The sequence below is a fragment of the Acanthaster planci genome, linkage group LG19, assembly GCF_054643075.1.
Source record: "Acanthaster planci isolate LZ-2023a linkage group LG19, COTS_SCS, whole genome shotgun sequence".
NCBI classification, from domain to species: domain Eukaryota; kingdom Metazoa; phylum Echinodermata; class Asteroidea; order Valvatida; family Acanthasteridae; genus Acanthaster; species Acanthaster planci.
The window spans coordinates 3,157,357-3,171,431 of NC_141795.1; the positions used below are offsets into that span (position 1 = coordinate 3,157,357).

The 14,075-nt window shown below is 40.5% G+C and overlaps 2 protein-coding genes across 2 annotated transcripts; both read right to left on the bottom strand.

Annotated features, from left to right (window-relative positions):
* Positions 1 to 104: 104 nt before the first annotated feature.
* Positions 105 to 7,326, bottom strand: LOC110975111 (steroid 17-alpha-hydroxylase/17,20 lyase-like). Its single transcript, XM_022227294.2, has 8 exons — positions 6,004 to 7,326; positions 5,067 to 5,246; positions 4,447 to 4,540; positions 3,848 to 4,006; positions 3,179 to 3,387; positions 2,695 to 2,820; positions 1,970 to 2,209; positions 105 to 1,690 (listed from the first exon to the last, which is right to left on the bottom strand). The coding sequence occupies exons 1-8, from the start codon at positions 6,161 to 6,163 to the stop codon at positions 1,329 to 1,331; spliced, it is 1,530 nt and encodes a 509-aa protein (XP_022082986.2). The 5' UTR covers positions 6,164 to 7,326; the 3' UTR covers positions 105 to 1,328.
* Positions 7,327 to 7,519: 193 nt separating this feature from the next.
* On the bottom strand, positions 7,520 to 14,019 carry LOC110975354 (cytochrome P450 1A5-like). Its single transcript, XM_022227829.2, has 9 exons — positions 13,700 to 14,019; positions 12,714 to 12,893; positions 12,222 to 12,315; positions 11,613 to 11,771; positions 11,206 to 11,414; positions 10,279 to 10,404; positions 9,541 to 9,780; positions 9,190 to 9,288; positions 7,520 to 8,837 (listed from the first exon to the last, which is right to left on the bottom strand). The coding sequence occupies exons 1-9, from the start codon at positions 13,848 to 13,850 to the stop codon at positions 8,575 to 8,577; spliced, it is 1,521 nt and encodes a 506-aa protein (XP_022083521.2). The 5' UTR covers positions 13,851 to 14,019; the 3' UTR covers positions 7,520 to 8,574.
* Between the last annotated feature and the right edge of the window lie 56 nt (positions 14,020 to 14,075).

Sequence of the window (14,075 nt, forward strand, 5' to 3'; positions counted from 1 at the left end):
AGTGGTGAATTTGACTTAGATGGTAGTCTTTTAAGTGTGGTAAGGCTTGAGCCAAAACTAGAGAGATGAGATTGGGAGCTGAGGAAAACAAAACGAGGGGCACATTATGTTTTGCACCGCCTTTTGTATTGCATCACTTTTTGTTGGACAAGCCATTCAGTAAGAAAGTGGAAGACTTATCACTCCTTTTAAAATAAATTACATGTACTCGGCGGAGCGATGTTAATTTCGGCCAAGTCAACGGGTAGCATGCGATTGTGTAACGACTTATTATCAAGTGAGGTTTGACTAAAACAGATCACAACTGCAGAAACAGAAAAAGGTGGCACACAGCAAACGTTGAACAACAAGTGTTCAGGGTTACCGGCAAGAAAATCAAGAAGAAAGACAGGACAAGAAAAATCACGTGAATGTATTCAATAGTTCTGCATCACTGCAAACTGAAAACTGCAATCAACCAGCACAGCTGAAATGCAAGGAAGAAATATTTTGTATCCTGAGCTTTCTTGGAAGTTACTTCGTTGAAATAGGAACAAGCAGTACAAAATATATACATCATTACAATACAAAACCCAAATTAAGTCACAATGTACAGAAAAAGACAAAATGGATGTGTCTATCTTTACTTGATGCCACCCATTCAAGGAATAAGATGTGGCACATGTATTGGGGAAGAAGATTCTCACTTCCCCAGAAAGTAAACACATATAGGCGAAAAATCAGTTTCCATCTTGCAGTTGAGTCCGAGTATTATAAATATCCCCTACTTCTTTGACAAGATATCTACTTCACCCGATGAGGTTGTGGCTTCCATGCAGACTGCCATTGACAGTGCGGTGTGGTTAACTAACTGGAGACGAAGAACACTGCACTGACACACAGGTAGAATGTTAAACGGACACACAGGCAAATAACCGTGCACTGGGTTCATCTTTCAATAACAGACATCCTTTACATTTTGACAATTCGGGGTCTACGTGGTAAAAATCTTTATTTCTCATAGGCCCTACATGTACTTTGAAAATATCCTCTTTTAAGGTAAACCTTTAAAACAATATTTCTATATAATTTGGACGCACTCCAGTCTTCCAAAAACTAAAAAATATATTTCTTATAAAAATATTTCACCATTGTTTTGACGATTTCCTTTCTTCCCCATTATCTACACCTACATTCAGTAAATCAACCTTATATCAGAATAAAACTGCACTGCATGAAGACTAACTCGTACAGCCTTCCTAACATATAAACTCTTGCCAAACCCTACAAAAGGTACAGGACTGACACGACATGGGTATCACTCTTAACATGGCCCTCAATCATTGAGCCTAGAAGCGTCTCTTCACGCAGACTTCAATCTCGTCGTAGGGTTGGTGAGCAAAGGCTGCCGACTCTTTCACCGTCAGCAAGGACTCCCCTTCCCTGCCCGGTACCTTGTAGACCGTGTAACGGCTCAGCAGCCACGTGAAAAGCAAGAAGATTTCCTTCTGGGCGAAGTCCTTACCGAGGCAGACGCGGCGTCCGCAGGAGAAGGGTAAGAAGCTGTTTGGGAGTTGAGAGGCCAGCCGCCCATTGCTATCCAGAAAACGTTTTGGTTGGAATATCTCTGGCTCAACCCATTGACTGCGGTCGTAGTGCAAAGCAAAAAGATTGATCAACACCGTTGTTCCCTTTGGAATGCTGTATCCACCTGAAGAAAAAGTATGTCTACAATGTATTACGTTGGTCCGTAAAATAGCACTCTCCCATATAAGCAAAGTTTCATACACCAGAGGACAGACTTGCGCAAATGAGACCGCCTTTTGTTTCTGTCTCCTCTAGTCTGTTTTTCTCGTCAAGTAAGCCATTGTCCTTCATTGTCTTTAAAAAATCCAAATGGACAAATTATAACAAATGTTAGACCTCATCTTTTTAAACTGGTTGAAATACAACCGGAATGAGAACACTTAAATAGAGAGGGGACACTTACCCAAAGTTGTGTCAGCCATCACACGATGTGGAACACCAAAGGGAATTACTGAACCATAGCGCAGAATCTCCAGGATGGTGGCTTCAGTGAAAGGCAGTGAACCCATGTCATCCAGCGACGGCATGCGATCCCGGCCTACGACCTCATCAATTTCCATGGCAATCTTTTCCTGAATGCTGGGGTGCTCTGCCATTAGAGCGACAGCCCAGTGTAAGCTTACCGTTGTTGTCTCTGTTGCCGCTAAAATAAAGGAAAAACAGACCCACGGCTCTTTTTAAGAGGAATGACACTTGACATGACACTATTAAATAACTGCAAAGTCACATGGGTCTTTCCATGATAGTGCAGACTGACCTGTGACATTGGGAACATTTTGTGGATATGGTACAAGCGTTCTCTCGGGGAAACAAAATAGCTAAAAAATATTATGATGAAAATTCAACGTAAAGTCTAAGCGATTGAACAAATAACTTGACCATATATAATCAGACTTTTAATTTGGTGTTTAGTGACAGTTTTTATCAAATATCTGTAAAGCTTTACGTGAATTTTCTCAAATACAAGTTAATTAAATGGTGTGTTGCAATCTTAGCTAGTTTAACTAAAGTAAAACTAAAGAAACTGTTGCAAAAAACTTTACCAAACTTGTCTCCCTATTTGAGGGATTTATGAACGGCACAGCTTTACGTATACATCATCTTCTTCACGGTGCCTTCTTTACCTACCCACAACAGTATCTACCACTGTCTGGACGAGGTGAGTGTCTGTCAGACGATCAGCTCCCTCCTCTCCCGCTTCCATGTTCTCCTTCTGGGTGCGCAGCAACGAGTCCAAGAAATCATTTATGCACTCTATTTATGCAAAAGAAAGCTGGTTGTTACTACCTTTATTTCACTGTGTTAGGCCAAAAAAGCGGTATCATTTCGCACACACAGATATTTCGGCAGGGGCAAAAACATTAAAACTGTTACAGGTTAATTTTCTAGGAACATTCTTTAACCTACTGAAGCCAGTGAACATTCTTTACTCTCAAACATTCAAGTTGTCTCATGACCCTTGCAAATTGGAGAAGATCTAGTCCACCTTCCTAAGCCACATAGAATCTTCTCAAACACCTCCTGGTCTGTTTTAGGAACAAAGAGGTAGATGTCTACCTCCTTTACTATGTCAGTTCCTCAGAATCCTAGCACGTTTGTCTTCACCACTCACCTGGATCGAAGCTGTGACGATGTTTGTTGAACTCATGATAAAACTTGTCATGGAATATTTTCAGGAATTTCTTGAATTTGGTCTCCTTTGGGGTTGGGATGTACCGAAAGAGGGGTATGTAATCGGCTGGTAGACCATCAATCAGACACTGAATCACATTAGTGTAGGCGTCAATCCATTTCATGAGTTCTGGTTCATTGAACTGGTACCTGTTGAGATGTACAGGAATGGAAGCAATGAAGTTCTATTGTTTGGTTTAACTTCTTTTTTGTTGTGTAAGTTTCAGCTGCTTAACAGCTTTCCATACTACTTGCATTAATTTGAAGCAACGTAATAACTTAAGGATTACTGGAAAGATTGTACGTAAACAGTATTGTGAAACGAACATTAATCTTGCTCATTTTTGAGCAAATAGATTCATTGAACAAGTCTCATATTTGGAAAATGGATTATTCTTTTGTCAAGCATGTCAAGCCAGGGTGCATTTACGAAATCTTGATCATATGTTTATCTTGAACACAAAGCTGATTATTTTCTGAACCAGCTGCTTTATACAAGTTGGAAAAACTCCTTAAATTCAAACGATAACTAGTCCTATCCTAGTCACTTTAAACATATTGTGCTTAGTGCGTGGTTATTATTAATATTGTACTTTTAACCGATACTCACTGCTTCCCGAAGCACAAGTTGGCTATGACAGTGAAGACGATTTGGCCCATTATCCATTTAGGAGCAAATGGCTTATCTCCCAGGTCGTCAAGATATTTGGAGATTTGAGGGATGGTGTCAAACACAAGCTTCTCCAACTGCTCCTTCTGTGCGAAATGCCTGATCATGAAAGCATTGGTACAATGCTCTTCGTTGTAACTACATGTACCTGCAATGTGCTCATCACTCAACAAGTACGTATCTCAGCATGAAAACTTTCTGTCCAAATCCATTCGTTGACCACGTCAAGGTTGAGTTGGAAGTCATTCTTTTGGTGTGAATTAGTATTCAAATGGTGTAATTAATTGGTACTCATGCAAATGAAGGTGCACCTACGGCTAGAAATTAGAGATGAAGAATAGCACATCCTTAGCACTTAAGTTTTGTTAGATGCACTTTTATTGCAAGATGAACTGCTGTGTCTGAAGTGACAGCCACCTTTATCGAGAAAATCAGGGTACAAGGTTTATTTCACTCTCTGCACTCCTCAGCTGGCTTTGACCAAGTAAAAAGTGAAATTGTTTTAAATATGACAGATGTAAACAAGTGAACTGACTTACCTTACTGCAGTATGACCAAGTTTGCGTTGATATCGCCACTGCGGTCCATAATTGGGTGAGGCGATATTCTTAAATCCTTCGGTAAATAAGTCACCTAAAATTTCAAAGAACAATTTTAGAGGGAGGATACTTCAAACTGAATTTCATTTTGATTTAATATCCTTTTAATGTGATTCACGCACTGTCTGAATGCATCATCCTTGTTATTAATCATTTGTAAGCACTTTTTGATTCTTTGTTTGTACCATTCTGTATCTGTGTATAGAAGGTTTGAAAATAGCACATGCATTCGATTCCTAGCTGTGAGTTCCACCTGAATAAAGCAAATTTAGAAATGTAACCCAACATATTCATTAAATCAGTCAAACGGCCTTTCTTCAGCAATTTATTGTGAAAGAGAAAGTAACCTCTCTTTTTTTGTTTATCGCCCATTTCCAATGGCATTCCGATTAAGCTAGTTGAGGGCTCCTTGTGATTCGCACACGTGTACATTGTGTAAGGTTCTTCTTAAGGCCTCGAACTCGAAAATGCCTCTACAGCGACTTTTGACTCATTCTGTTACATAGGCAGAGTCACAGATAATAAACCGTGAATGAGGTCTTCCTATGTGGCAGCATTACTTGAGTATATCCATGGACGACCGGCGAACTCCACACCCTTTGTGAGAAGAGCCTCCTTGACAATGTCTATGCTGCTAAGAACGATCGCGTTCTCATTGATCAGCGTAAGGGAATAAACGCTGCCATATTTCTTCGAGAGATCTTGAAACACTTTCTGGGGAGCCTTCTTGGTCAAAAATACTAAAAGAAAGAAAGCAAAAATGTAAAAAAGTAAAACAAGAAACAAAGTGGAATTCCCTGACTCACATTTAATTACGTAAGGCCAGGTAGACTGAGAATAATCTAAGAATGTGGAAATTGACACAGATGCATGGTAAAACACACTTTCAATGTTTGTTTGATGATAATGCCCCTCAGAATTACAAATCTCTCAAAATTTAAGTCGCATGATCAACTGTAATCTGCATCCATTTCTAACCCAAGCTCTGTTTTTTTGCACTGTAGGTTATTGTGATCAAAACATCATGCTTCAGCACCAATCCTTGCGGCTCAGCTCTTATTGTTTCATTCCTCATATCTGCCAAGTCCAAAGGACCTCTGAGGTTCGACTCCCGTACACTGTACGTGCTCACAATCCCAACAGTCTAGTCTCTATTCTTTGCTTTATGATACAGTTCACAGCGTCCACATAATTGTAGCAGTTGCCATTTATATTTTAAAATATTCCTACCTCTATGGTTCAGTGAACACACAATAGCAAACTATATTTTATATCTCGAGATTCCTCTATATTATCATGACTTTGCTTGATTTTGGCTTTTGAGTGACCGACTAAACCACAACCCCGTGACCACGCTAAGTCATACAGGCCTACAACTGCAAGAAGTCACATTCCCTTAGGTGGCAATTGAACTTGGCCAAGTGTGTGATCCTATCAAGCACGATACTTAGCAAGCATTAATTGGAAGTTGGACTTTTACGTTCAGTCAGTACTCACGGGAAATGTTTCCCACAAGCGGTAGTGCAGTTGGCCCGGGCGGGAAGCCTGCGGGCCGCTTGGTGCTTCTGTACAGGGCATAGAGAGCCAGCGTTCCTATGGCCACCAACAATGTGGTCACATTCAGGTAAACATCTCCAACAACGTCAAAAGCAGCCATTTTATTGCTGCTTCTGTCGCAAGGTCAACCAATATATTATTATGCACGCCACACTTGGTGCGCCTAGTGTATGGTGGCAGCTGACGGCCAATTGTGCAGACAGCCCAACAATACAGATTCACCTTGGTCAAGAGGTCAGTCGTGGTTACAAAAATCAGACAACCAACCTTTGGGCGCGGCGGTACGGTGCACAGTGAAGGGGAGGCACTGGTGACGGAAGCAGGGGGGTAGGGGGACTGTGGTACGTCCCCGCTTTTTCGGCTGGGGGAATGGCTCCCCCGCACTTTTTGCAGGGCCTTATAGAATGGGGCTAAATGGATCGGCCTATTTAATAGCTTTTTTCTCAAATACTTTTAATTATACTTATAGGCCTGGTCTAACAACTGGTTCCCCCCCACTTTGAAAATCGTTTCGCCGGAGGGGAGGGGCACGAATGACCAAGTTAAACACTTCCCTTCGAATTCTTCAACAAGGGCAAGCATAACAATGTGCAGCTACATACATATACGTCACAGATGCACGTGCATGTACATGTACGTCACAGATGCACGTGCATGTACATGTTACGTCACGGATAACTGCACGCAAATTTGTCCGTGACCCAGTTCCATGTTGCGTTGAAATTTAAAGTACATTTCAGAGTATCAGCTTCTATAAACAGACTACGTAAGCGGGGCTCCTTTGTTTCGTTCGTATCGAAAAGGTTTGGCCAAGCTCCATGATGGGCTTAACCCTAACCCTCCTCAATCCTTCACCTGTTGGAGGATTGAGGAGGGTTAGGGTTAACTTTTACACTGTGCAGCGTTTAGAAGTTTTGTATAACAGAGCAGTTGTTTACTTGTGAATGTTGCCAATAACAGTGGCCGTATTTTTGACACAGATGCCATGGAAAGACAACAAAAAACAAACAAAAGCTCCCTGTGGCTTACTTTCTCAAGTGAATGCTTTTGTAGCGTTAGCAAAGAACGCCAAATTTAGCTAAAGGGATGATACCAATTGATGTAGTTGGCACTCCACGTGTTTCAACTTTTTAAAAAAAACTCTTATGGCGTTTCAGTAGCGAGGCTACATTTGGGGGCTTCTTACAGGCTTTTGGAAGGGAAATGAAAAAGATAAAATTAGGGCTTAAAGACTTTCTCCTTTAAAAAATAAAAATGCTTGTTCCCTTTCAGAGGAGCCATGACGCCCATCGCCTTTCCGACTGGATCTACTCGTGTTTACTTAATATGAGGGTGTCTGAAACTCAAACTTCATCTTCCAATCGTATACAATGGCTATGTGCTCAACACATACTCAATGTTGGCAGTTCTGCGTCGCTGGCTTTAATTCCTGAATAACATACTCTTACGAATACAATTGATTTTAACGTTTATTATGTTAACATCAGCTTATGTGAGCCTTCTGAGGAAAGAAATGCTTCATTCCTAGAGACATCTGTCGTTCAGTTAAGTTTTACCTTTACAATTAGACAAAATAGATTTCTGTAAGTCATCTATCAACATATACATTTACACCAATCAAACAGTTAAACTTACAGGATATCGATGTTCTGTCACCATACAATTTAACAAAAATGTTTGAACAGTTTACAAATCAAATGGTTACATTGTCTTTTGATCGTAACCAACAACAAACTTCAGTAACTACACTGTTTGCAATGCACGTGTAAAAATATACGATATAAAAATGATACAAACTGGTAAAAATGATTACATTGTCAGAGAGGCAAAACTTGACAAAGATAAGGTTAGATAATTATTACGTTTCAAATCACAGAGTACAGAATTTTGACACTATACTTCTTGGATCAGATGCATATTTCTTATTTTCACCAGAGTAATCATTTCGAAAGACAGAATCAGCGAAATACTTGCTATGTGTTTGAATCTCTCGACTAACTACCTGCATAAATACATGTATATCTCATATATTCATACATTATGTATAATATAATCAAAATATAAGCTTCATAATTTTATTAGGTAAATGGTTATTTCTCACAAGCTACTATTTTAATAGGCACTTAACCAGTGGTACATTGTAAAACTGCCTTTCAAAGGGCATAAAAAATAACAGCGTCATTTAAAAAGTTACTCCTGATTCACAAAGACTTCAATCATTAATCCAGATTAATCATATTTCTGAATAGGGAACATTTGTAGTCAGATCTCTAGATATTTCACTCAAGAGTGTTCGCATTAGAGTTTAATGGGGATACCAACGACACTTTATCAACACACTGAGAGGTGCTAAACGCAACTTTACGTGGTATGCAGCTGACAGTAAGGCAGGATGCCTAACATTAACTCTATCGTCAAGGTTTACAATAGAAATCCAACTCAAGACTGTGAAAACCATCTAAACTTTTGATACAATGCACGACTGTACCTATTTTCTCAAGGCGATTTAAACTAGAGGCGTTTTTTAACGCAGACCTCGATATCATCATAGAGCTGGTAAGCAAACGCCAGTTCCTTGTTCAATCTCAGCACGGTTTCCTCCTCTTTGCCTGGTACTTTGTAGAAAGTGTACCGGCTGAAGAGCCAGGTGAAGAGCAGAAAGACTTCCTTCTTAGCGAAGTCCTCGCCGAGGCAGACACGGCGTCCAGTCCCAAAAGGGAGGAGGCTCTCTGGAAGCTTGGCAGGGAGCTGGCCGTCTTCGTTCAGAAAACGTTCTAAAATTGAAAGAAAAGATGTATCACACAATATTTAAAAATGTAACAGGTTCAAAAAGGGCATTAGAGAAAACACACAAGTACCATGTAAATTATGACTCCAGACAGACTTGAAAAAGGGGAGGAATGATGTTGTGACTTGAGTAAGGGAACGAAAAGACTCAAAACAGGACTCGACACAAGAAAAATCGACTCGAAACCTGACTTGTGAGGAAATGACTCATGACTAGACTTGAATTGCAGTCACAAAAAATGATGTGATTGTGACAATGCGGTGTGGTGCTGCTGCTGCTCTTATGTAAAATAATTATGAGCAAGACATGTGCAAAGACTTACTCTTGTGTTTCCTTACCTGGTTTAAACTTGTCCGGCTCTTCCCACTCAGCTGGGCTGAAGTGAAGAGCCATATGGTTGATCATCACAGTGGTTTTCTTTGGGAGTTTGTATCCACCTGGATGAGAAAGAAAAAGACTTCAGAAGGATCACGGCAGCCTGCTTTTAACGGTCAAGTACTTGACTGTAGTTTGGGCTTGGAGTGCGAGTTTTCAAGTGGTTTGTTGGGAATTGTTCTTGACTTTTCTAATTGGAGTTTCTTGCCAGTGACATGACCAGGAACCACGGAAGAGGGGTTTCATGGTATCAATATGAATTGTCTTGATAGTCGTTTGGGTCTTCATGCATTGAGTGAATAGGCAATACATACACAGTGTTGTGTCTTCCATCACAGAATGCGGAACGCCAAGAGGTGCCACGGGACCATACCGAAATATCTCCAGAAGGGTGGCTTCAGTAAACGGCAAAGAGCCCCTATCGGTCAATGAGGGCATCCTGTCATGACCTATGACCTCATCAATTTCCATAGCAACCTTTTCCTGGAGTTCGGGATACTCAGTCATGAGGAGGACAGCCCAGTGGAGGGTGATAATGGTGGTGTCTGTTCCCGCTGTGAGACGGAAAAAGATAGATTAAGATATGCCCAACCGGATTCCTTATTAAATAGATGAATGACAACTGGATCAGGATTTATATCAAGGGAGTTGGGAGCAGGTGAGAATCTGGCTCCTTGTCACTGTCTCTGATATCATTGGAATGAATGTTATTATTGTGTTTCATGCAGAGACTCTGGGCGCTTTTTTAATGATGTCTTATGGTCATTTCAACACTAAGTTTATGAGACATTGCACATACATGTACTATTCTCATCATTGTCATGAAATGTCAACTTTACAAGGACAGGTCAGCCAAAAATTGTATGACAATGTGAATTATAAAGACTCTCACAACATACACTTTACACTAGGTTGAACTGCAACTTCACATATACACTCATGATGGTTGCCTTTACAACCATTCTAAGATTCAAAATGAACAGTCTGAAATCTTGAAGGGGACGGGGGGGTTGTAATAAAAAACCTGGCTCTTCGTGGATTTAAGCATGTACCTCCAAAAATGTCCATCACCGTTTGGACTAGGTGCGTGTCTGTCAGACAGTCGGCTCCCTCCTCTCCAGCTTCAATGTTCTCCTTCTGGGTCAGCAGTAAGGAGTCCACAAAGTCACGGATGTTTTCTACAGATGAAAAAAAAGTGGTTTGCTTACACACACAATATCCATAAGGTGATGTTTAAAACATGAAGAGATAAGACAGAACATGCAACCAGCTTCTTAGTTTGGCAAGTGCATGCAACCTGAACATTTACGTACACTCTACTCTGATGACATCATAAAATTATTATGATTGATTTGTGGTAATGACACTAAGGATTCCTCAAATGCATCCTAGGCACTGTACCTGGCAAGCTGGCATAAATCTGTAGAAAAAATGAGAAGCAAGTACAATAGGGACTGAACATTCAAGCCACCTGTGGATGGAGCTGGGAATCGAACCCGTACCACAGAGGTGGAAGGTGAGGAAAGAATCACTACGCCAACCCGACTATGCATTCACGTAAACCCAATTCTGTACATAGTACATAGGTCCGGGCACATGAAATGAATGTTACCAGCAATTGTGCATATTCTGCAGAATACCCAAGAAAACCAAGTTTGCACAAATGTTGAGCATGCTACCAATTAACATGTTTACGGCCGGCAAGTGAGACATGGTGTCTATAATCCCTTTTTATTTGAGGTAAAAAATAGACAAACTCAAAGCCTGAATAGACAAACTCAAAGCCTGATTAGGAATTTTCTCTGACGAAAAACAACACTTTGATAGCTGACCAGGATATTTGTACCAACATCATAGTGTCTATGAAAAATATAACGAAGCAAGCCATTCCTGAAACAAATCCAGACTCAAGCAATGAAATGATCAACTCATTTACAAGCTTACTATAAGCCTGTGGTCTTTGATCGAGTGAACTTTACCTGGGTCGAAGGTTTGACGGTGTCTCTGAAACTCCTCTTGGTACATTTGCTTTACGCGCTTCAGGAGATGCCTGAACTTTGTATCAGTCGGAGTTGGGATGTACTGGAAAATGGTCATGAAATCCCCAGGTATACCGCCACCAAAAACTTTGGTGAATTCGGTGTTGACATCAATCCAGTTCAGTAAGTCGGGATCGTTGAATTCGTACCTGATCAATGCCAAGATGAGATTCAGACTTAAACCTTAAGTTGGTAGCAACTTCAAAATGTACAGAATAAAAATGAGCATATGTTGATGGCTGTGCTTAAGGTCACATGACAGTAACATATGACTGTTATGACATTGTATGATCTCTGTCTGTTCATGCTGTTGCCGTTGTAAATTGCCAGAAATACATTATACTCACGTTTTGGCAAAGCACAGGGTAGCCAAGACATTGTACACTATCCGGCCAATCGTCCATTTGGGAGCAAATGGCTTGTCTCCCATTTCATCCAGAATTTGGGCAATTCCTGGGGTGACGCTGAAAACAATTGGCTCGAAACGCCCCTCCTGTGTAAAGTGCCTGCCATTAAATGTATTCCCGATTTCAAAAAAGGTAAAGTTATGTGCAGAATTCAGCGAAATTTGAAAGTTCACTTGCCTTTTACACTTTCTTAAAATGAACAATCAGGGCCCATTCTTCTGTAATTCTTTTTGAGAAAATCTGTTTCTTAACAAAGGAAGCAAAGATCAATTAACTTGTAACTACATGCATTCTCATTTATCAATTACGCAGACCACCACCATATCATGAAATAACATTTTCAAAAACCTTTTGTAACATGATGAGGTAATTTTTCATGTGGCTTTTGTTTTGAATACCACTACTTTATTTGGTCTCTTTTCTGCAGCTGTGCATTATGTTGCAAAAAAGTAGCATTATCTTCACATTAACCTTATGCCACTGTGCAAAATTCAAACTTACAGAGATATGGACTGAGAAACCTCATTTCTCATAAATTCTTAGTAATACCTGATGGCAGTGTGGCCAAGTTTGCGTTGGTAACGCCACTGGGGGCCATAGGTTGAGAAGGCAATATCCTTGAATCCATCGGTGAGCAATCCAACTAGAATCAGAGAAATAAAGCACAAGATGTTGCATAACCAAAGGAAAAATAAAATAAAGTATCAAACTAGATTATACTTTCTATAATGGAAAAAAATCAACGCCTGAGGGCTTGACAACTTCTGTGTTGAATGATCTTGCTAACTCCCAAACACTACCCATACCCACTATCATACTAGGCCAACAATTCTTTAAGATTCCCACGCGAATACTAAGCAATCCTGGAAAAATGTGCAATATTTGAGAAAATTCTACAGACAATGTTTTTATTTTCATCGAAGAATACGTACATGTGCAAAATATTACTTTTTCAAAGTCTTTGCATTTTGGTGGATAACTAAATAAGAAACTTAAAACTACTGCATGGAGTTTCGACAGATTTTTTCCCAATGGACTAACTTGAGTATGACTTAGGACGTCCAGCAAACACCGCAGCTTTCTTGATTAATGCCTCTTTGACCACATCAATAGTGTTCAGCACGACGAAATTGGCGGTGGCAAACTTCAAGGAGTACACTGCTCCGTATTTCTGCCACAGCTCTTTGAAGACTTGTAGGGGGGATTTTGCAAAATACAACTCTAGAAATGGAAAAAAGGATAAGTGAAAATTAAACTGAAGATAAAATTTGTTTTTCGAGCACTACTGGTGGGTCCCACTTTTTTATGTTACCATTTTCATTAAAGGAAAGGCGGGGGAGCGGGTGGATTTACCATGGGTAGATGTGCATCTGAAGCACAATGTATGGGGCAGCACGGACATCCAGGAGTTCCACAAAATATCAGGTAGCAACCACACCGCGCCGATGAAAACAACTGCAACGAGTGTACGCATTTGTCTGATCAAAGAAAAGACAATGTACCCTGATCCTTGGACTGGATGGTGCGTGCGTTCGTCACTGTTGCCACAGTCTTGTCATTTTGCAAGAATCCCGGATGTCCGCGCTGCCCCATAATGTTAGGATACCAAGTGTATGTGCCTGTTTGACCCCAAAGTGACAAATGAGTTACATCAGGAGAAAGGAGATTGGACGAAAATGAACTACGCCTATAAATGAAACAATCACAAAAGGTTTTAACTTTAAGGCCCAACATGTTTGTGCCTGCTTAAAGGCACTCCTTTTCCTACCTCCATGTTGAAATCCCCACTCCATGTGTTGGCCTAGGGCTCTCTATCAACTTTCATGTAAAAAACACCTTACAAGTTACTGATAAATACTGCAATTATAAAGTTTTGGCATTTAAACAAAATTGTTTGAAAAATCCTGAAAATCAAGAAAATCCTGAAGGTGAAATCCTCAAATCAGGAATACTCCTGATATAAATCCAAGCTAACTAGTCCTACATCATCACATGCAAGTATGACGTGTTAAAAAGTGGGAACTTACGAGGAATATTTCCGACAAGCGGTAGTGCGGCTGGCCCGGGCGGGAAACCTGCGGGCCGCCTGGTGCTTCTGTACAGTGCGTAGGCAACCAGGGTTCCTACACCCACCAAGAGCGTGGTCACGTTCAGGTAAAGGTCTCCAATGATTTGCATTTTTTTCAGTTTGCACCTGCGTTGCTCGAAGATGAATGTACTTACAGACAAAACCTCCAGTAGTGCACTCGTAGTGGCATCATCATGCTTTCGCAACTGGGACGCCCCATCAGGCGACTCGAGTACATTATGTACATATAGTTACGTAATTACATGTACATGAACCGTGTACTGTACATGAACATTACGCTGTACTATACACATGACATGTACATGTACATAACA

Excerpts from the sequence above, each read along its gene's own strand:
- LOC110975111 (XM_022227294.2), bottom strand. The coding sequence starts at position 6,163 with ATGGCTGCTTTTGACGTTGTTGGAGATGTTTACCTGAATGTGACCACA. Across the intron at positions 5,247-6,003 it reads GCTTGTGGGAAACATTTCCC|TATTTTTGACCAAGAAGGCT; the intron begins GTGAGTACTGAC and ends TCTTTCTTTTAG. Across the intron at positions 2,210-2,694 it reads AGTGGTAGATACTGTTGTGG|CGGCAACAGAGACAACAACG; the intron begins GTAGGTAAAGAA and ends CCTTTATTTTAG.
- LOC110975354 (XM_022227829.2), bottom strand. The coding sequence starts at position 13,850 with ATGCAAATCATTGGAGACCTTTACCTGAACGTGACCACGCTCTTGGTG. Across the intron at positions 12,316-12,713 it reads ACGTCCTAAGTCATACTCAA|TTGGATTGCTCACCGATGGA; the intron begins GTTAGTCCATTG and ends CTCTGATTCTAG. Across the intron at positions 8,838-9,189 it reads GCCGGACAAGTTTAAACCAG|AACGTTTTCTGAACGAAGAC; the intron begins GTAAGGAAACAC and ends TTTCAATTTTAG.